The following is a 21696-nucleotide window of genomic DNA, read 5'->3' on the forward strand; positions in this document are numbered from 1 at the left end:
AGGAAGGAAGGAAGGAAGGAAGGAAGGAAGGAAGGAAGGAAGGAAGGGTAGAAAAAGAGATATGATAAAAAGATGATATAAACTTAAATGATAGATAAAAAGGATGATAGATAATGCATTCCAAGTCAAAAAAAGTTTGGTATAAATTAATATTGGGACATAGGTTGTTTATATTTATGTACTTTATGCCACAGAACCCTTCTGTTAAATGAGAGGCAGCTATGCAGTGTTATGACTTGACTGCTGGACTTGGACTCAGGAATATCCAAGTTTGAATCCTACCTTAGACACTTATTTACTGTGTGACCATGAGTAAGGCACTTATACCTCTCTGTATCTCAGTCGCCTCATCTATAAAATGAAGAAATTAGACTTAATAGATTCTAAAATTCTTTCCAATTTTCAATATATGACCCTATAATCTAATTCATGGTGGTTATATATAATTTGTACATTCCTGCCTAGAATGAATTCTCAGGCAATTTTTGAGTTCCAAAAATTACTAGAGCTCTGCCAAACATTGTCAGCATTTGACATTTGCTTTTTTCTCTCCATTATCCTGCACCTGATCCTTTTTTCTATGCCAAAAATATATGGCACATATAAAGTCAAAAGATGTGATGGGAGTCATTGGGGAGTCAGGCAAAGAGCCATATTCTGGGCCTTTAATCCTCATGATTTGTTTGTTTTCCCTATTACTATTAGTACCACCAACAGCAATTAAAATGGACAAATGTACAAGAATTAATCTGGACACCGTTTAGAGGGCATTTGCCTAAGCTCTGTCCAGACTTAGAGGTGCTATCTCCTGACTTTCTCTATCATCTCCAAGTACAAAGAGCCAGTAGTAAGCTGTAGACCTTCTCTCTTCCTGTTGAAAAAACTCTATCACACAAAGGCTTTTACATTATATTTTTCATTTTCTAAGAGTACAGCAGAACTTCTGACCTTGGGCCCTGAGAGTCCACACTAAGTACATTCTCAATGTAAATGCTCAGATGGAGACCCTGAGGTTGATACACTGGCAGGGTGTTTTCTAACTGAAGCTGCCCCCAAAAGGTGAAGCTCCCAACAACAAAAAGCAAAAGGGTACATTCCTTGGCAAAAGAGAGTTTCTGCTTACAAAAGGGGAAACATGCTAACTTACTGAAACAAAGAGCTACTCCAATCCATTCATAGGAACACTTTTTATGACTCCATTCCCCAATGTTGCAGTCCCAGAGGGATGACTCATTGCCTTTACAGGAAACATCATGGATCCAAGGCTCATGAGCCTCTGCAGGTAAGGGGACATACTTTGGAGCACCAACTCCATGTCCACAGCCAATCTGTTGACAGATCACAGAGACTTCTGCCAAAGTCCAGACTTCACTGCATATGGACCCCCAGGATCCCTGGTGTTTGACCAGTACCACTCCATCACAGGGGTTTGGTCTATATGCTAGTTTCAATTTCTCTGTAGCTTTATCTTCTGAAAGTAAATAAACATTAATTAGAGGAGAGAAGGTAGACACTTCTTACATAAATTAATTTCTAGAATCTCCCTTATAACTGAATTGGCACCAAATATTCCACTAAATCAGAGTCATAGACACATTCTCATACCAGTATCAGCCCTTCGTGTTGAGCAAACACTAAATGTGGAGTTCATGTACTTGGTCTAATATGAATTGACTGTATGCTGTTCAGTCATTCAGTCATATCTGACTCATGTGACCTGATGGACTTTCCATAGGGTTTTCTTGGTAAAGATCATGGGATGCTCTACCCACTGCACCACCTAGCTGCCCAATTCACTATATGACCTGGATCATGTCACTTCTTTTAATCTTGACTTCTTCATTACTAAAGACGGGGGCAGAGCGTGCATTTAGATAGAGGTTGCGAGTTAGGATCCTCACATTCCTACCACATAAAATAAAATAAGCAGCTAGTGAGCTCTGGAGTTGGAATCAGGAAGACCTGAGTTCAAATCTACCTTCAGACATTTACTAGCTGTGTGACCCTGAGCAAGTCACTTAACCTCTCTTTGCCTCAATTTCCTCAATGATAAAATGGAGATGATAATAACACCTACCCTCCCAGAATTGTAAAAATCAAAGAATGGGGCAGCAAGGTGGTGCAGTGAACAGAGCACTTGGCCCTGGAGTCAGGAGGACCTGAGTTCAAATGTGGTCTCAGAAACTTAACACTAACTAACCATGTGACCTTGGGCAAGTCATTTAACCCCAATTGCCCTCCAAAAAGCAAAAAAAAAAATATTTAAGAATCAAAGAAAATTATATTTCTTAAACATTTGCCAAACCTTAAAGCACTACATAAAAACTAGCTATTCTCATTACTATTAAAACAACAAAGGAAACAACAGAGGAAAAGTTGCTTTAAACAACAAATAACAAAAACAATTACTAAAAGTGAAAACAAAGTGAAGGAGAACACAATTAAAAATAAAAGGGTGGGGGGACTACAGAGTAAGTAAAACAGCTAATATACCAGAAACCAAAATGGGAAGAGGAACCTGTAAGTTACTTTAAGAAATGTTAACTTTTAAAAAGTGAGATATTTAATTTAACTAATAATTAACACAGGTAACAAAATTACAAAAGTAAAATTTTAGAAGAAATACCGGAATTGAAAGAATAGAAAGTATTAAAGGCAGAATTACTCAATTATAATATTAATCATGAAGAAATGATTTTTAAAAAACATTGTGAAGCATAGAAAACTAAAAAAATTAAAGAAACAATGTATTTACCACATTAAAAAAGTCACAGACAATATAGGTGAAGTATTAAACTACCTTGAAATTTGCTCAAACATTGTAAGAATTAAAAAAAAAACATTCAAATACAAGTGATAGACTAGGATATGTCAGGACTCTGCAACCTCAGCATTGCTGACACCTCAGAAAATTTATGGAAAGCTAAGTTTCCTCATTTGTAAAGGGTGCTAGAGAAGGAAATGGCAAATGGATCCAGTTTTCCTGCCAAGAAAATACCAAATGTGTTCACAAAGAGTTGGACACAACTAAAAACAACTGTACAACAACAAAAATCTGAATACCGTGTTGCAAGAAAACATTCAAGGAAACTTTTCACAATTATTCCCCCAAAATGGTAATGTTCAAAGAGAAAGGATCCACAGCAATCTCACATGGAAAACCTAAACTATATCTTTCTCATGTATATTAAAGTTGAACTACAACACGTCAATAACAAGAATAAAAAGCTGAGAGAAGACAGACATGATAGATCAATGGATCTTAAATGGAATTAGAGCAGATTTACCAAGGAAACCAGCCCAAGTATGATGAATGAAACCCAAAAATGGCATATTCAAAATGAATAATAATGAGTTATAATATCACAAAATAAGTATAGTATATGGGAAAGTGGTAAATGTGATTTTTGTCATTAATCATCATCTTTTCACAATCCCACTTAATTCTGGAGCTTTCTCTCTCTTAAGTATTTCCTATTTATCATGGATTGTTTGAATTAGATTTTTTTGTTGTCTTTCCCCTCTGGATTGTGACCTCCTTAAGGGCAGAGATTGGTTTTTGCCTCTTTTTTCCCTAGTTTTCAGCACAATGCTTGGCACATAGGCACTTCATAAATGTTTATTAATTGATAAATAAGCATCTAGCATTTACATAATGTTTTAATGTTTTCAAAGCTCTTTACTAAATATTCATCTATTTTGTACTTGCAATAATTCTGAGTGATAAATGCTATTATTATTCCTATTTTACAGAAAATTGAGGAAAATTGAGGCAGGAGGCAGTTAAATGACTCCCAGATTTATACAACTAGAAATTGTCTGAGACTGGATTTGAGCTCACATATTTACTGACTTCAAGTTCAGGGTTCTATTCATTGTGCCACCTAGCATGCCTTTGCAAAGCATGTGGGCAGAAGACTTCAGATACATATTCACTTCACATATTTTTTTAAAGCAATCAAGTGAAAATATTTTGACTACTTACTTCTCACCTATACAATCAAAATATACCAGTTGCCAACTAAATGTGAAAGTTTCCATATACTGTATTGGCTAACTACTTTCAGATAAACAAATGAAAAAGAAGAAAATAGCATTGTGGGGGAGAACAAAGGTAGTACTAAAACAAAGCATCTATTTTTGATAAAGGGGAAATCCAAATTGAAAGAATGTTTTATGGATGTTATTCAGTAGGTTATTTATGTCTGAGTCTTCCTGACCAGATCCTTTTAATCCTCCATTATCTGTTGAAGTTTGTCCAGGTGTGTGTTCATTGTTTCCATGACACTATCTACCTGTCTCATCCTCTGCCATCTCTTTTTCTTTTGTCCTTCAATCTTTCCCAAGATCTGGGTCTTTTCCAATAAGTCTTGTCTTCTTCATTATGCGGCAAAAACATTTCAGCTTCAGTATTTGACCTTCCAGTGAATAACCTGAATTAATTTCTTTAAGGATGGATTGATCTGACCTCCTTGCTGTCCAAGGGACTCTCAAAAGTCTTCTCCAGGACCACAGTTCAAAAACATAGATTCTGTGGCACTCAGCTATCCTTATAGCTGAGGGATATTGAAAGAAACCTCTCTAGTTAATAGTCAAAGACAGGAATTTTGTTTAGAATTATCCAGCTAAATCTGATGGAAACTACACATTAGTGAGAGGAAAATTTAAAAAAACAATAATAGTTGCTAATTTTATAATATGCTATCAGGATATAAAATAACAGAAAGATAAGAAAGAAATTTCATAACTGAATGCAGGACTAAACAATGAAATCTAATAACAATACAGCAACCACACAATGGGAAAAAGAAATTACACATTCTTCAAGCACACAATAAATGTATTAAAAATTAACATATGCAAGGTTAGCTAGAGTATAAAGCCAAATATAGGGTAAGAGCTTTGTATATTGCATTTATGAAACAGAATTCAATGTTATTAGTAAAAAAAATGATGCTATGAATAAAAGCTGCATATCACTGTAGAAACTGAAAAATCAATTTATCAAATAAAACATGGGTGAAAGAGAAAACAATATCATATTAAATCAATGCTAATAACAATTTAGATACTACATAGCAAAGTGTGTGGGATACAAACAAAACAGAAGTAGAAAACAAAGAAGAGACAAAGTGAAGACTATATATGGATGTATATGTGTGTAGGTATATGTGTGTATCCCCCAAAACATATCCAACACATACTATATAGAAAAATCTTCTTTCACTCCTGTAGTCTCTTTTTGATATGACCTTTTACCCAAGAGAAAAGGAAAATGTAGTCAGCCTTCTCTAAAAGCTAACTCCTCTTAAGCCATGGAATTAATTGCATTGAATTGATAGATAGAAATAGAACATTATCATCTAGGGTGCAGTGTAGTTCTGACGCCCCTCCTTGGCTTCTTTTGGCACAGTACATTGTGTATCAGGGTAATAGAGGCATGCAAAGCATAAAGTTTGTGAGAATCATGAGGCCAACAAGAATGACTGAGATTTGGAGAAGCCAACTCACTGTTTATTAGTTTGATATAAGTAACTGTCATGGTCACTGAACCATTCAGTAAAGGATAATGTCAGCACCAAACCTCTGTCATCTGAGCTGTCTAAAGAAAATATACAACCATAAATTGATACAGATTACTTATATTGTAAGAAAAATAGTTTCCCAAATGGACTACTTGAGGGCTGACCTAGTACCCATAAAATTCCAAAACTTCCAGAGAATGGTAGCTAACACCTCAGGCTTATCCATCATGGAGAATTAAATGTGGGCACAGTGTGAGAACATATGAATGACTTTTTATTGACATTGATAGAACATGTACATTGGTGAGAAGAAAGGGCCTTTTAAGTACAGAAGTGGATGAATATATTTGATATAAAAGAACAGCAGTCAAAATACGTGGTCAAAACATTCAAGAACAAGTACAGAACTTGTATTAAGAAATGTTATCAATGATGGACTCTCTTGGGTGGCAACTAGGCAGCACAGGGAATACTGAACTTGGAGTCAAAAAGATATGAGGTCGCACCTGCCTCAAGTTAGTTCTTGTATGACTCTGGCCAAATTTCTTAACCTCTGTCTCAGGTTCATCATATCTAAAATGGGGATTTAAAATGGCATCTACTCTTAAGGGTTGTTGTAAGGTTAAAATGCTTAGTAAACTTTGAGGGGCCAAATAAATACTGGCTATTAGTAGCATCAGCAGAAGTACGACAAGTAAGAGCAGTATGAAAAAAATGAGATATTTCTCATAAACTCATCATTATCAGTGTTTTCATTTAATCCACTTAAATTATTAAATGCTTACTAAGTGCTATAGGCACTATAGAGAAAAATATGAATAAGATATTCCACTACTCATTAGTTCCTCACAGTCAGGTAAAGAAAGAGAAGATGGGCACATAGACTTACAATGTAACAAATGAATGGACAATAAGAGTGAGCAGATAAAGTGCTTTGGAGTTCAAAAAGAAAGATCATTTGCATCTTGAATTATAAGAAGAAGAATCATGGAATATTCTACAGATTGGTAACATTTGAGATGAAAGGACATATAATTGGATAAATATATTGGGGGTGCATTTTAGGTGTATAGAATTTCATAAGCAAAACACAGATGTGGGGGAAAGTTAAGACTTAAAAGATTACTTTGGTTGAAGTATAGGTATATGATGGATCATGGCACTTCAACAGGCACACTAAGGGAAGATCTGGAAGGAACATATTCAATTCAATTCAATAAGCATGAACTAATTACTGCATGTTGAAAAAAGTAGTAGGATCTGGGATAGATATAAAGATAATGATCCCAGCCGTCACATAACTTATGGTCTAGTGGGAAGATATAAAAATATATTCAAATAACTAGATTAGGAAATAATTTATGAGACAGGCACTAGAGAGATACAAAGTGCTATAAGAATAAAACACTTACCAACAGGGATCACCCAGAGAGCAAGGAGAAGAAGCCCAGCTCCCAGAATAGAGAAAACCACTTTCCTGGCCCACTTGACCATCCCTTACTGCACCTTCAGAGTCAAGGTTGATTTTCTTGAAGTAATGGGTAAAAACAATATTCTGTGAAACAAATATGTAGATGCAAACACCCATGACATCATCAAGTTGGGAGTCAATGGAAACCCTAATTCCCTTTTCAGAAATTATCAGAAGCTTCATCTGCTTGCAGTGCAGCCAAATAGCCAATGGGGTCGACAGTTGCAAAGAGCACCATATATGAGCAAGGAAGCCCCGTTATTGTGGGTTTCCTCCAGACACGGATACCCAGTGACTGAAGTCTAAACAGCTACACCTAGATTCCATTCTTGTTAGTTCTCCTGAGTGTTCTTCCCCAGAAACATGCCTTTCAATGAACACTATCAGCAATATACAATGGCAAAAATTTCCCCAAGAAAATAAAAGCATACAACTCCACAGAGCAGGGACCATAGAATCCATTTTCTTTCAAGTTATTTTCTAATTATGGTAGTGATTTGTAAATGCCAACGGTCACAACAGAAATAAATAACTCACAAACCCCTCCTTGTTTCTTTTTTCTTAAGCTTTCACAAAGTTGCTACCTTAGTTCTACCACTCCCTACTAATAAAGTCACAGAATCATAGACTTATTGGTTAGAAGGAACTAGTGAATTATATCTTGCCTCTTATACTTATTGCCTCTGTAACTTTCACCTCTCTAGGTATGTGTTTCTTCATTTTTTTTATTGAGTAAGCTTCATTCAGTGATCTTTATAATTCATTCTAACAATATGTCTTATGCTCCTTTATGACCCAAATGGTCACCTAGTCTAACAAAACAGGAATCCGATCTGCAATATCCTAAACAAAGAGGCTATTCATGTTAATTTATTTCAGGAACATATTTCCTGTCAACCACGCCCATAAAATTTCCTAATTCATATATCAACAGAAAATACAAAATTCACCCAATAGCAGACATATGAGTTGTATTTCCTTGTCAAAACCAATGTAGGAAAAAGGAGACATTTTAGCGTCAAATGTTTTATCTTCAGACCACTGGATAATTGAAAATATCCAAGAGAATAGCAGAACTAATTCATAAGTGGAAGCTACAAATAGGTCTAAGATCAGCAGAAGCAAAAAAAAAATCTACTTATAAATCGATTTGTCCAGAAGTCGAATGGAATAAGCCTTTGAGAGATAGTGATCTCCCTATCACTGTAGGTCTTCAAACAGATGCTGACCACCTTAGAGTGAATTCATTATCTCCTTATGCGCTGGACTAGATGACCTCTTAGTTCTCTTCTATCTCTGAGATCCTATGATATAATTAACGTTTTCATATTTCCATCTGGATACTTGGTACCAGGTATAGTGTCATGCCAACTGTGATCATAGGGACTACAGAGGTTGACACTGGTGGATTTCTTAAACTGAGGAGTTCTGAGGTATAGTGGGCTAAACTACTTGGGCTTCTGCACTGAGTTCAATATTAAAATGGTGGTCAGGGGTCCACCAAAATGCCAAAAAAAGGGATGAACGAGTCCAAGTCAAAAAAACAACATGTCTCCCATGCTGATCAGTGTGTGATCAACCCATGAGTAACTACTATACTTCCAGATAGGGTGTGATAAGAAAATACCATCTTTTAAAAATAAAAAGCATCAGGTAGATACAGGCATCAAGATAATGGCCCCTTGAGAAATTTTATCAGTTTCTTTGAAAATATCAGTGTTTGACAAAAACATTGTTGGTGCGATTGTGAATCATTCCAGATATTCTGGAAGGGAATTTGGAGTTACAATGTTTTTTTAAAGTGACTAAAATGTCCACATTTTTTTGAACCAGAAGTACCACTGCTAAGAATATACTTCAAGGACCTTGAGAACAAATAAAAATAAAGGCCGCATAAATGCCAAAATATTCATAACAGTGATGCTTGTGGCATAAAAGAACTGGAAACAGAGTAGATGCCAGTCATCTGGGAGATTAGTGAAACAAATTGTAGGACAATAGTTGAATGGAATGTAATATTGTTGTTCTTCTTTCATTTCAGTCATGTCTTTGTCTTTATGACCCTGTGGACCACTTTTCAATGCATTTTCTTAACAAAAATAGTGGAATAGTTTACCGTTTCCTTCTCCAGTGGCAAACAGTGGTTAAGGGACTTGCCCATGGTCAGACAGCTAGGAAGTTTCTGAGGCCACATTTAAACTCAAGTATTCTTGACTCCAAATCCAGCACTCTATCCACTCTACCACCCAACTTCCCCAAGGTAACATTACTATGTGGTAAGAATTGATGAATATGAAGAGTTAAGGGAGACATGGGAAAATATGTTACAGAGAAGACATGTATGAAGTAGTAAGGAATAAATAAAACAAGGAAAATAATATGAACAATGACTACAACAGGGTGAAGAGAATTTATTTTCATGCCATGTGTGACCAAGATTGGCCTCAGGGAAGGGTTGAGGAACTGGAATTCCTTCTTCTTCTTTACGGAGTTGAGAGTTATATAACTATAAAATAAAACTTTCTAAACTCTAAGGAATGGCAAATATATTGTGTAAGTCTATTAACTGGGTGTTTTCTCCTCTTTAAATTTAATTTTTCTTACCAGAGATGGCTCCTTGGGTAAGGGAGTACAGCTATATTCAGAAATAAAAGGGAAAATATCAGATCTTAATCAAAATAAGATTTTCTCAAAGGTATCTTTGCCTAGAATGTGTGAGTACTCTCAATTAACAGTAAAACTCAGGAAATTTCTGAGCTTCATGACAGCCTTTCAATATCTATTATGTGTAAGAATGTATATTAAATGTTCTGCAGTATATGACAGAAATTAATATGTACCTCCAACTTTATGAAGTGCTTTCACAGATATCTCATTTAATCTTTGTAAGACACACATAAGGTAAGTAGAATGAATTAGGTATATTATATTTTATTTTTAACATTATTGAATCTTTTGTTTTATACCACCCACTTTCCCCAATGATCTTTAAAACAAGTAATAAATGAAAACTAGTCAATCAAATACATTACATGCATCTGTCCATCTAATTCTTCTCACCTTTGCAAAGAGGTGCCCATAGTAGCCTGAAAAAAGGTGTAAAGCCAAGCACAAGCAGCTTTCCAGAGGACTGCTGCTGTGAATAGCTCTAAGGTTCTGATAACATAGTATAGTGAACTCTCTATTTATTCAGCAGTAAACTAAAGCAAAACATTCAGAGAAACCAAAGTACAGCATTCACAATATTATAACATAACTTATCACTAAAGTATCCACATGGTTTTCACCAAAGGTGCCAGATAGTTTTAAACAAAACATATCATACAGTAAGTCCTTACCTCAATCATCCTTAAGGAGCAAGTCTCCTTAAGGGACACAAAGTACAAAGGTCAAAGTTCTCCACCCCTAGGTCACATTGTCTTAAACTCTCAGTCAAAATGTCTTCCTTCTTCTTGATTGGAAATATGTTTCCAATCATCCTTAAATCAATCATCTTTAAGAAGTACAAGGTACAGAGTACAAAGTTCTCCCACCTCTAGGCCACAGTAAATCATGATCTTCTGAATCCCCACTTAGTACCCAAGGAGAGGTCTTTTCATCTTGACTCAAGGCTGGCTCCCAGATTCCATGGTTCCTCTTCCATGGGTCCAGCTCCTGCCTGAATCTCCCAGCTCTCACCTGGATTCAAACGTAGGCAGCTCTCAGTTCCTCATTCAGCTCCTCATCCAGTTCTTCATCCAGTTACATATTGAAGCTCACAGTGTCCAGTCCATCTCAAGTCCTTCTCAGTTTCTGTTTCTGGGAAGACAAAGCTTAACAGAGCCACAATATCATTCATGAACATTGCCAGCACAATCATCAATTCACTATCTGCCTGTAAAAGCAACACAAATCCACCAATAAGATATGAGAACTCAATACAAATCATCAGTATGGTCCCAGAACCTCTGACACCCTCTTCCAGGACTTCTGTAAACAAAAAAAATCCTCTTTCAGGGCTTCAAGTGAGGTCCTAGGGCTTCTGTACAAAGTATCACAAACAAAAATCAACCCAGACAGAACAGACAAACAGAGTGCCTGGCCTCCACAACTGTTCTCCTTCTCAGTTCTGCTCTCTCCCAGCTTGGGCTTTTCTTTATATATGGTCATTGGTTCCTCCTTGTTCTGCCCCTTCCTGTTGCATCAACAAGTTCCTCCCACTGTGGGTTTCACAAGTTCTGTTTTTTAACAAAACTTGATATAATCACAGGAAAGGTTCAAAAGAAACTTGAACTGAAGCAAGGTGATAAATAATTAAATAGTTGAAACAAGGTGCTAAGTACTTCTTTGTTTGCCATTTCAAAAGGCCACTATTTTCCATTGGGGCAAGCCTAGGCTCTTTGACCTTGGGCCTAGAGTATCATAGGGAAACAGTTACTAGACTTGTTTTGTTTGTCAGCTGCTCAGTAATTTTATTTTTGCTATGTCCTCTGAAACTCATATTATTGTTTTTCTGACATCATTTCTTCAATTCCTGAAGGATCTTAAAGTTCATCATGGTTGGATGACCCCCACAGCAGGTTATGGAAGCTACCTATCACTCCTCTCCATCCTCCCTCCAAGAAAGGGACAAATCACTCCACTAGCCTTATAACAAGTAATTGCCCTATAAGGGAGTCTCATCCTAGAGCAAGGAATACTATTCAACATAGAGAACTTCTCAACATAGAGAAGAAATCTTGGCTCTCGCCCTGGGCTCTAAATATAGAAGATCTAGGTCAGGGGTAGGGAACCTGCAACCTCCAGGACACATGTGTCCCTCTAGGTCCTTAAGTGTGGCCCTTTGACTTAATCCAAACTTCACAGAACAAAATCCTTTAATAAAAAGATTCATCCTGTAAAACTTGGACTCAGGCATAAAGCCTCACCCAAGGACCTGGATGGCCACACGTGGCCTCGAGGTCACAGTCTCCCCACCCCTGCTATAGGTTCAGGAAGTGGGTGCTCTCCTCCAAAAATGTATGAAATTGGTCAGCATAGTCTTTCTGTGGCCTTTAACACCTCTACGATCTCCTCTCTTCTTCCTTTAAGTGCCTCAACTTACCTGATGCTCATATTCTCAGCCTCCCCTTTAAAAATCTGCTCTCAGTAAAAAGAACCTGTTGATGGCTATTGAAACCTCAATGGGGATTTAGTTTAAATCACTGGGCTTCCTCTCTAAGATGCACTTCTATTGAGGTTTAATCTTCAACTGAGCAACTAAATTCTTAGTTTCCCACAAAGGACTACGGGTAAGTCATTCTCATCTTCTAAACCTCACTGTAACATTTATCATACCAGTCTCTCATATTTGCAAACTCATCCTTGACTTTTCACTCTCATTCATCCTATGTATCAAATCTATTACCAAATCTTGCCATTTCTGCCCTTATAATAACTCTTGAATATTTTCCCTTCTCTACAGTTACAGAGCCACAGCTCTAGTTCAGACCTTTATCAACTCTCATGTGAACTACTGAAACAGCTTTCTAACTGAGTTTGATGCCTCCAGTATCTCCCTACTCCAACCCATCCCCCACTCAGCTGCCAAAGTGATTTGTCTGAAGCAGAGTCCTGATGATATTTCCCACTTGCCCCCTTCAATGAGCTCCACTGGCCCCTTATTACCTCCAGAAACAGACACAACTATTCTGAAAAAATATTCAGAAGTATGTGAGAAAAGTCATGACATTGTTATTTCCTTTGATTTATAAATCCTATTCCAGGGCATATAACCCAAACAAGTCAAAAACAGAAAGGTCTCATGGTAACCAAAATATCCATAGCAGCACTTTTGTTAGCTACAATCTGAAATCAAAGTGGTGTCCTGATGATTAAAGAATGGCTGAACACCTTGTGTTTTGTGGCATCAAGTATTTTTGTGGTACCATAAAAAATGAACAGAAGGATTCAGAAAATGATGTAAGACTTACATGAACATCTGAAGAATGAGACAAGCATCATCATGAAGAATATATACATAATTATTTCAATTTCTGAAAAAAAGAACACTCAAATGAGCGGAAGATAGGGAGTAACTGACCAATCCTGGCCTGTCAAAGTGATGAAGAACCACTTTCCTCCTTTAAGTATAGTGGTAGGTTACCAGAGATATCTTGAATACAGTGGTAGATGTGGTCCCTATGTTGTTTGATTCTGCTTAGACTGTTTTCTTTTTCATAAGGTTCACATGGGGATAAATTTGTCATTTCCAGGAATTACTCTGATGTGCAAACAAAAAGTATAAATATAACTTTTTAAAATTAATCCATTGAAAAAATGCTCAATCTTACTAATAATCAAAGAATGTAAATTAAATTCACTCTGAAGTGCCAGTTCATGATTTCAAATTGGCAAACATAATTTAAAACCAGAGAAGTGTTTGTATTCTGTAGGGGAACAGATCCACCAGATCATGGCTGGTAGAATTATGAACTTGGGTAATCTTTTTGACAAGTAATTTGACAGCTAACACTAAAAGTTACAACGATAACCCTACTTTTTGACCCAATAATTACTTTGTTGAGAAAATACTCTGAAAGTGTTATTCTCTTTAAAGTTGAAGAGGAAAGCAGAGTTTATCTATTTGGAGATTTTTCTTAACAGCCTTATGTTAGAAGAAATGAGGTAAAGTGGAAAGAATCTTGACTCTCAAGTCAGAGGACCTGGGTTCAAATTCTGGCTCTGGTGCTTATCTAAGTTCCACTTTGTTACCTGAGAGCGTGGGAGAGATTTTGGTTTTGTTTTAGCATCTAGGACAATTGGTTTCATGGATCCACTTTTTTCTTTCCCATCATCTGTGTTTCCTCTACATTCTCTCCTCCTTAGCAAATAGTAATTCATAACTCAATAAAAATCAGCTTAACTTTATCTGGGAGCATTATAAAAATGATAAATTATGAAAATACAGACAGAAAAACTGAGGTTTAAAGGATTCTAAGTTCCAAAGAGTAAGTAATGCTAGATTGCCATTCAGTATTGGAATCATAATACAGCTGCCCCCAGCCCCAGTATTCAAACTTCATCATAGGCCTAGCCCACTGAACAGCAGATCCACTGTACATTCCTAGTTCCGCTGCTGATGTCTTAACTTTTGCATATATGCCTCATTGCTCAATGGAACAACAGTTGTGTCCATGTGATGGGAACCTGACTACTTCCTCTACCTAGCCACTGCTCCCCCAGATCCATTCCCACAGAAACTGGCATATTCTTGCATTCAATCACAATGATATCATCTATTTAGTCCAAGACAGGACCATAATACCTAACTATCAATCTTGACCAGACAGGAACTCAATAGCTAGCTAGCCAATTGGAGGGCAGCATGACCAGAATGTTTAACCACTGAACCATAGATGGGACCCCTCCTGCATCACATAATCCTTTAACAAATCCATTCTGCCTTTTTAATATTCATGATTTCATGATTTCTGTTATGTAATTGCATCTTTACCCTATAAAAATCCATCTTGCTTTTTCTGAAGTTGCTGGTTCCTCTTGGAACTCAGCCTGCTTCATGAGAGGTGTCAATCTCACTAAATGCCTATACTTGGATTAGAGGTGGTCTGACTCTGAATTCTTTGAGATGGTTCCACCACAATATATCATGAAACTCTAACAGTTTTGGGTGGCCAGAGCCACCCCCCTCCTCAATAGCAGCAGAGGAATAAGTGGAGAATGAAAAAATTCATCAGGTCCCAGTAGCACAAGAAGGCTAACATAGTCAGGCAAATAGAAAGTCCTATATTGGCAAATCAGTTATCAACTGAATCAGTGACCCAGATAAGGCTCCAAATGCTCAGGATTGTATGGGGATGATGTCAATTATAAAAAGGGTTTTGGGAAGACCTAACCATCTTCTTGTGAATTCTTGTGAGATTCGAACATTGACCTTATTAAAGGTGCTCCTCAAATCAATGCAAACATCTTTGTCAAGCATACATCTGCCCGTTTTGCTTCTCACTTCATTCAAAGTAAACACTAATGAACTCACTCCCCATTCAGATGCTTTATGTAGATGTATTAACTCCAAAATAAATGTTCCAATCAAGTGATCTCCATGTGTGGGAAATCTTACACTAATATAGATCTCCTCAATACCTTCAATAGGCAGATAGGTGGCACAGTAGATAGAGTGTTAAACTTGGAGTGAGAAAGTCCAGAGTTCACATCTGTCCTCAAACATTTACTAATCACATGACCCTGGGCATTTCACCTAAATTGTGTTTGCCTCAGTTTCTTTATCTTTAAAATGAAGACAATGATGGCACATACTTTTCAGGTTGTTGTGAGAATCTAATGAGTGCTTTGAAAATCTTATAGAGATCTATAAATGCTAGTGATTATTATTATACATTTATATCAAACAAAGCTTGTATTTAGCTTCTGGATGCTCACAAACTAGAATTTATGAAACATAAGCCTGTGTTAATTTTCTTATCAATGTAAACTCTTAACTGACATGCATATGTCACCAAAAGGGAAGAGGGGAATGGTGCATCCACACCCAGGACAGCACCAGCTACAGAGAGAGCACATGCTTTCACCCCACTGCCACCTGAGTGAGGATGTCCATGGGTAACATGAATTGATGCTAGGATCACTCTCTAAAGAACAGGACAGTTGCACTTTATTCCCACAGAAGGGTTCTCCAGTGTGCTGAGGGGGTGGATGAGTTCTCTTTCCTTTACCATCAGTTTGAACACCCACAAATTATGATTCAGCCATTTTAGGGCTTAACTAACACCCCCATTTAATTTTTACAATTAACTTCTGATTATCATTTACAAAAATATATATTTGCTTCAAAGGTGCAGGAAAAACAAACATACAAACATTTCTCCCCAATACTTTGGGGACATAATCATCACCATATCTCCAGTCTCTGGGGCAGCAAGGAAAAGGTTGATTCTTTAGGTAAGTTCCTACATAGAAATATTTCCACTAAGTTCAAGTCTGAGCCCCTGAGCCAATGTCCAAGACTCTTGAACCTCAGAATTTCCATTTTTTCATTTCATTGAACAGAACGTCCGGCCAGGATTTGTGGACTCCCAGATGCCTGTGGCTCTCAAGCAAAAACTCCACTCCCCACATCTAGAATGGAAAAGTACAAAGGAAAAGACCAAACCTTAGACCAGATTCTCTAGGCTATGTGGTTTGAAGTAGGAAGAATACAGATCTCAGGTCCTCCTCAATCATTGCTTTGGTGTTAGTGAAGGAATCCTTCTCCACCAGATGGAAAAGCAGAAAAAAATCACCTGAGATGATGAGTAGGAACATTTTAAAACAGCTACATTGTCAAGAGAAATAGCTGCTCCTAAACACATGGTAGGCCAGCACAGAATGCTCACACATGTTCCAGTCTCCTGGAAGCAGGTTGCTAATGTCTCCCACATGGTTGATGCAATCTCAGATGGTCTAGGCATTCAACAAACCACCACTACATATGACTTCCATTTTACGTGATGTTTCTACTTCTGACTGGACAAAGGTCACTTATATTATGCCCCAGATTATGCCTCCTCACACTCCAGATATTCCTGTTAACAGAGTCATTCATACATGTGGTATGACAAAAATCACCCAACCTCTCTTTGGAATCACAGCTCTGAGCCCACTCCTATCAGAAAAAGGGTCCACTTGTATCCACAAGCATTAAGGACAACATGACATTGAATTGACTTTGAAAGAAAAGATTTTTCTTTACCCAACAGAGAAAGTATAGAGTTAGCACCTAATCCACGACCTTTTAGAAAATTCTCTTTTTGTTTCCAATGGGTCTTTGTCTCTCTGATCCCAGTCTTGTCCTTTCAAATTGTGATTCTCCTGTTGAATACTTTCATTCACCAGAAAGTCTATAAAAATATCCAGGGTTGCTATTGAATCAAGGAAAAACCTTCTGATTTCATTCCCTCCAAGAAGATTTGCAGGTCAAGGGTTTCCAGACTTCTGGGGTAGTCCTAGTTTATGCTCCCACATGTATGCATGTACACAAAAGGAAAACATAGTCAGGTATCTCCTTACCTATCTAGCTGGCCTCTGCCTCCTCCATACTTTTGTCACATTGTGATGCCATGAAGAGACAAGATTTTATTTCTTTTATCTCTTCCTTCTCCAGTTTCCTAAGGAATTGTGGCTTAAAAACTACTTTTTATTTAATTTCACTTCTTCCTCTTCAGCAAGAATTCATATTTGGAGAGGTGGAACCAAGATGGTGGAGTAGAAACAGGACTTCTGAGGAACTCCCGCTCTCACCTCCTCCAATTCATGTAAAAGTGATTCTGAAGGAACTTTGGAGCTACAGAACCCACAAAATGACACAGAGAAGCTAACTTTCCACTGAGGACAGCCTGGCAGGCTGGCAGGAATTGGCCAGAGCAGCACTTTGGGAGCCGAGCCCAGCCCTGAAGGAGCTCAAGGTTTTAGCCCGAGGGCACCCTGACCAACCAGCAGCTATGGTGGTTTCCAGAATTATCCACCCATAGATGCCAAGGACAAAGTGAGAGGTCAATGCAATGTGGATTTTGCTACCTGGGAGTTGAGAGTGTGATCCGACCTTTGCCCCGTGGGGCAAGAAGCAGCTGAGGCACCATGGCCATGCAGCTGGCTGCCATGTGGCAGCATCAGCTCCTGGACTGAAGAGTGTAGGCAGACCAAGCAACCATTCTGAGGAGTAATTGCTCTTGCTTTTACCTGCTTGGATATGGATTGAGGTCTAAGGTGGAGGTCCTGGGGTATGCGACCAGCTTGACAGAGTGTGGGGAGGCTTCAGAGAGGTCACCCAACTAATACTTGGGCAGCTGAGAAAACCCCAGCATGTGGTATGAAGCTCCCCTGTCTGGTAGCAGAGTCCTGCTGTGGCAAAAAGCCCAAAAGTCAAGTAATTGAGTGGCAACATGAGCAAACAAGGGAAGCAAAGTAAACAGAGCAACCGAACTTTGCACTCCTATTTTGGGGACAAAGAGGATCAAAGCATGGAACAGGAGGAAGACAGTGAAGACAGAACTCCTGCACCAAAAGCTTCCAAGAAAATTACAAGCTGGTTACAGGTCATAGAGGACCTTAAGAAGGATTTTAAAAATCAAATAAGAGGACTGGAGGAAAAAATGGGAAGAGAAATGAGAATGATGCAAGAAAATTATAAAATGAGAGTCAACAAACTGACTGAAGAAAATAACACCTTAAAAATAGACTAACTCAAATGGCAAAAGAGGCTCAAAAAGGCAATGAGGAGAAGAATGCCTTAAAAACCAAATTTGCCAGATGGTAAAAGAATCTCAAAAGCTCACTGAAGAGAATCATTCCTGCAGAATTAGATTGGAGCAAATGGAAGCTAGTGACTTTATGAGAAATCAAGATACTATTTAACAGATCAAAACAAATGAAAAAATAGAAAACAATGTGAAATATCTCATTGGGAAAACCACTGACCTGGAAAATAGATCCAGGAGAGATAATTTAAAAATTATTGGACGACCTGAAAGACATGATCAAAAAAAGAACCTAGAAATCATCCTTCAATAAATCCTCAAGGAAAACTGCCCTGAATGTTTTAGAACAAGAGGGCAAAAGAGAGGTTGAAAGAATCCACCAATCACCTCCTGAAAAAGATCCCAAAAAGAAAACTCCTAGAAATGTTTTAGCCAGGTTCCAGAATTACCAGATCAAGGAGAAAATATTATAAGTAGCCAGGAATAAACAATTTGAATATTGTGGAAACCCAATCAGAATAACACAGGATCTGGCAGCTTCTACCTTGAGGGATTGAAAGGCTTGGAATATGATATTGCACAGGTCAAAGGAGCTGGGATTAAAACAGAGAATCACCTACCCAGCAAAACTGAGTATCATGTGTTAGGGGAAAATGTGGTCATTCAGTGGAATAGAGGAGTTTCAAGCATTCTTGATGAAAAAACCAGTGTTGAATAGAAAATTTGACATTCAGATACAAGAAGCAAGAGAAACATGAGAAGGTAAACAGGGAAAAGAAATCATAAAGAACTTATCAAAGTTGAACTGTTCACATCCTAATGATAATTGTAACTTATTAAACTTTTCTCAGTAAGAAAATAGTTTAAGAGAATAGAAATGCATATGTGTGTGTGTGTGTGTGTGTGTGTATGGGAGGGTTTATGGGCATATGAATACATATGTGAATGTGTGTATATAGGTGTATAGGTATACACAGAACCAATTTAATAGGAAGGGATGATGCTTAAAAGGTGAAATAAAGAGGTGAGAGAGGAATATAATGAGAGGAGATGGGTAGAGGGAGAATGGGGTAAACTATCTCATATAGAAGAGGCAAGGGAAAATGGTTACAATGTAGGGGAAGAATAGGAAGGCAAAAGGGAATGCGTCAACCTTATTCTCATTGAATTTGGCTTAGTGAGAGAATGACATACACACTAAATAGGGTATCTCACCCTACAGGAGAGTAGAAGGAAGGGGATGATAAGGGGGATGATGGAAGGGAGGCAGGCTGGGGGGGGGAGGGAAGTTGGAAGCAGCCACTTTTGAAAAGGGGCAGGACCAAAGTGGAGAATAGAACAAGTGGGAGGTGGGACAGGAGGGAGGGAAATATAGTCAGTCTTTTACAATATATCTACTATGGAAATGTTTTGCATAGCTACACATGTACAACCTATACTGAAGTGCTTATCTTTACAGTAAGGGTGGGTGACAAGGGAGGAAGGAAATGAATTCAAAGTTTTAAAATAAAATGTTTAAAATATATATATATATATATACTATTATTAATATTATTTTACATGTAACTGGGAAATGATCCATACAGGCATTGGGCATAGAGATCCACCATGCCATACTGGAAAGTTGGAGGGTGTATGGGAAAAGATATGGGAGAGATCAGATTGGAGGAGGGGATATCCACTGAGATCACTATTTTGGGGTGGTGGGTAGGGGAAAAATGGGGAGAAAATTTGTAACTCAAATCTTGTGGAAATAAATGGTATAAACCAGAAGTTAATAAAGCATTGGATTAAAAAAAGATTTCATATTTGATTGGAGTGAGGGGTGATGGGTTATGGTGAAGCATTGGCGATATAACTCTCAGAGGCACCAAGAATAACTTTCAATGTTCTCATCTTTCCCATTATTATTTTTCATTGAAACCAAATTTTCTTTTTCCAATGTCTACTCCCAAAAAGATAAGTCAATAGAAACAATTTAATAGACAATTTTTATTAAGTTTCTTGCATATATAAGTACAGACTAAGGACTAGAGAAACAAAATGAAAATGAAATTATCTCAGGAAGTTTACATTTGCCTGGATACCCAGTTTATTCAGTGGTCAATTTATCATCATCATCATTATTAACATGTATATATGTTATCACCACACTCATTATCCCCTTATTACCTGTGCCACATTTATGCCTGCTATGCATGATGCATCAGGTTAAGTGCTCAAAAGTCTCCAAAGATAAAATCAAGCTGACTCTGCCCTCTACTCCCCACAGGGAGGAAGTTCTTAAAGAAATCAATCACAATTTAAGAGAAAAAACCACAAACTGTGCATGGAAGGCAAAACCAATAACTAGCTCCGGTTATTTTAAAGGAAATTAGAAAAATGCACTACTTCATGACTCTCCAAAATAGGTCATACTCAAGTGAGGAAAGAAACTGATATACATACATGCATACATGCATGTATGTGTATGTGTATATATGTGTGTGTATTCAACCTCACAGGAGGTCTTATTTTCAATTATTCAATTCAATATTATAGTATCCAAGAGATTGAGACTGTCCACCTTCTTCCATACAAGAAAAGTCCTTTATTCTTATGAGGTGTGGAACCCAACCTGAAAATTTAAAGATAGGAATATGTGGTAACTTTCAGAGAGTATACCTGAGAATTTCTCCATAATTTATATCAATGATCACTACATTTTTTGGAGCTGATAGTGAAATAAGGAAACAGAAATATTAAAGTTAACTCAAGAATTAGAATGGGATTTTACTTTTCCATTCAATTTCTGTATGTGGATGTTATAGCCTCCATAAGTATCCTATGGACATGATCCTAGACTTAGTCACTGCTTCTCATATTTCTAGTTTTGTTCTTACCTCTGTCCAAGATATTAAGGAGAAAGAAAAAATATGCATAGGGTGAAAATGGAATTCTCAGAACTTTAAAAATATATCGACAGGGAAGAAATTAGGTTTTGATGCAATTTTCAATGTTCTATAGCTCTTCATTTCTCTAAACAGCAACCAGACATTGTGGTTCTATATGCTAACTACTTTAACCTTTCTAAAACAACAAAATAATTTTATATCCCATTCCTAGGAATTTTAAACAAAAAAAGGCAAAGGAAGAGCAGCAATGTTTGTGCCAGGGGAAATGAGGCACAAATTCACTATCATGCATAGTGAAGTCAAGAACAAGGAGAAAGAGCAGAAGTTAGTAGTTTTGCTTGAATTACCCAGGATTTTGTTCTTATTCTTCCTTCTTTTTTTAAAAAAAGCAATCGGGGTTAAGTAACTTGCTCAGGGTTACATGGCCAGTTATTTCTGGGTGTGGTGCTGAGTATCTGAGCCCAGATTTCATCCAGGTCATCCCGACACTGGAGCCGGTGCTCTTACTCGCTGAGCCACCTGGCCACCCCAAAAGAGAAGGCACTCCCTTTTTTTTTTTTTTTTTTTTTTTTTTT

The 21696-nt window shown here is 37.4% G+C and overlaps 2 protein-coding genes across 2 annotated transcripts in view; both read right to left on the reverse strand.

The window, feature by feature from the left end:
* SCART1 (scavenger receptor family member expressed on T cells 1) overlaps window positions 1-7019 on the reverse strand; it is a 25928-nt gene extending 18909 nt beyond the window's left edge. The window contains 2 exon segments of the mRNA XM_069071518.1: window positions 1148-1462; window positions 6932-7019. Coding sequence (XP_068927619.1) covers window positions 1148-1462; window positions 6932-7019 — 403 coding nt within the window.
* LOC138148523 (scavenger receptor cysteine-rich type 1 protein M130-like) overlaps window positions 1-21696 on the reverse strand; it is a 131114-nt gene that overhangs the window by 26531 nt on the left and 82887 nt on the right. The window lies entirely within an intron of this gene.

Source organism: Petaurus breviceps, unplaced genomic scaffold (assembly GCF_028583685.1).
Source record: "Petaurus breviceps papuanus isolate PSGF00001 unplaced genomic scaffold, PetGlider_PUasm1.0 90825, whole genome shotgun sequence".
NCBI classification, from domain to species: domain Eukaryota; kingdom Metazoa; phylum Chordata; class Mammalia; order Diprotodontia; family Petauridae; genus Petaurus; species Petaurus breviceps.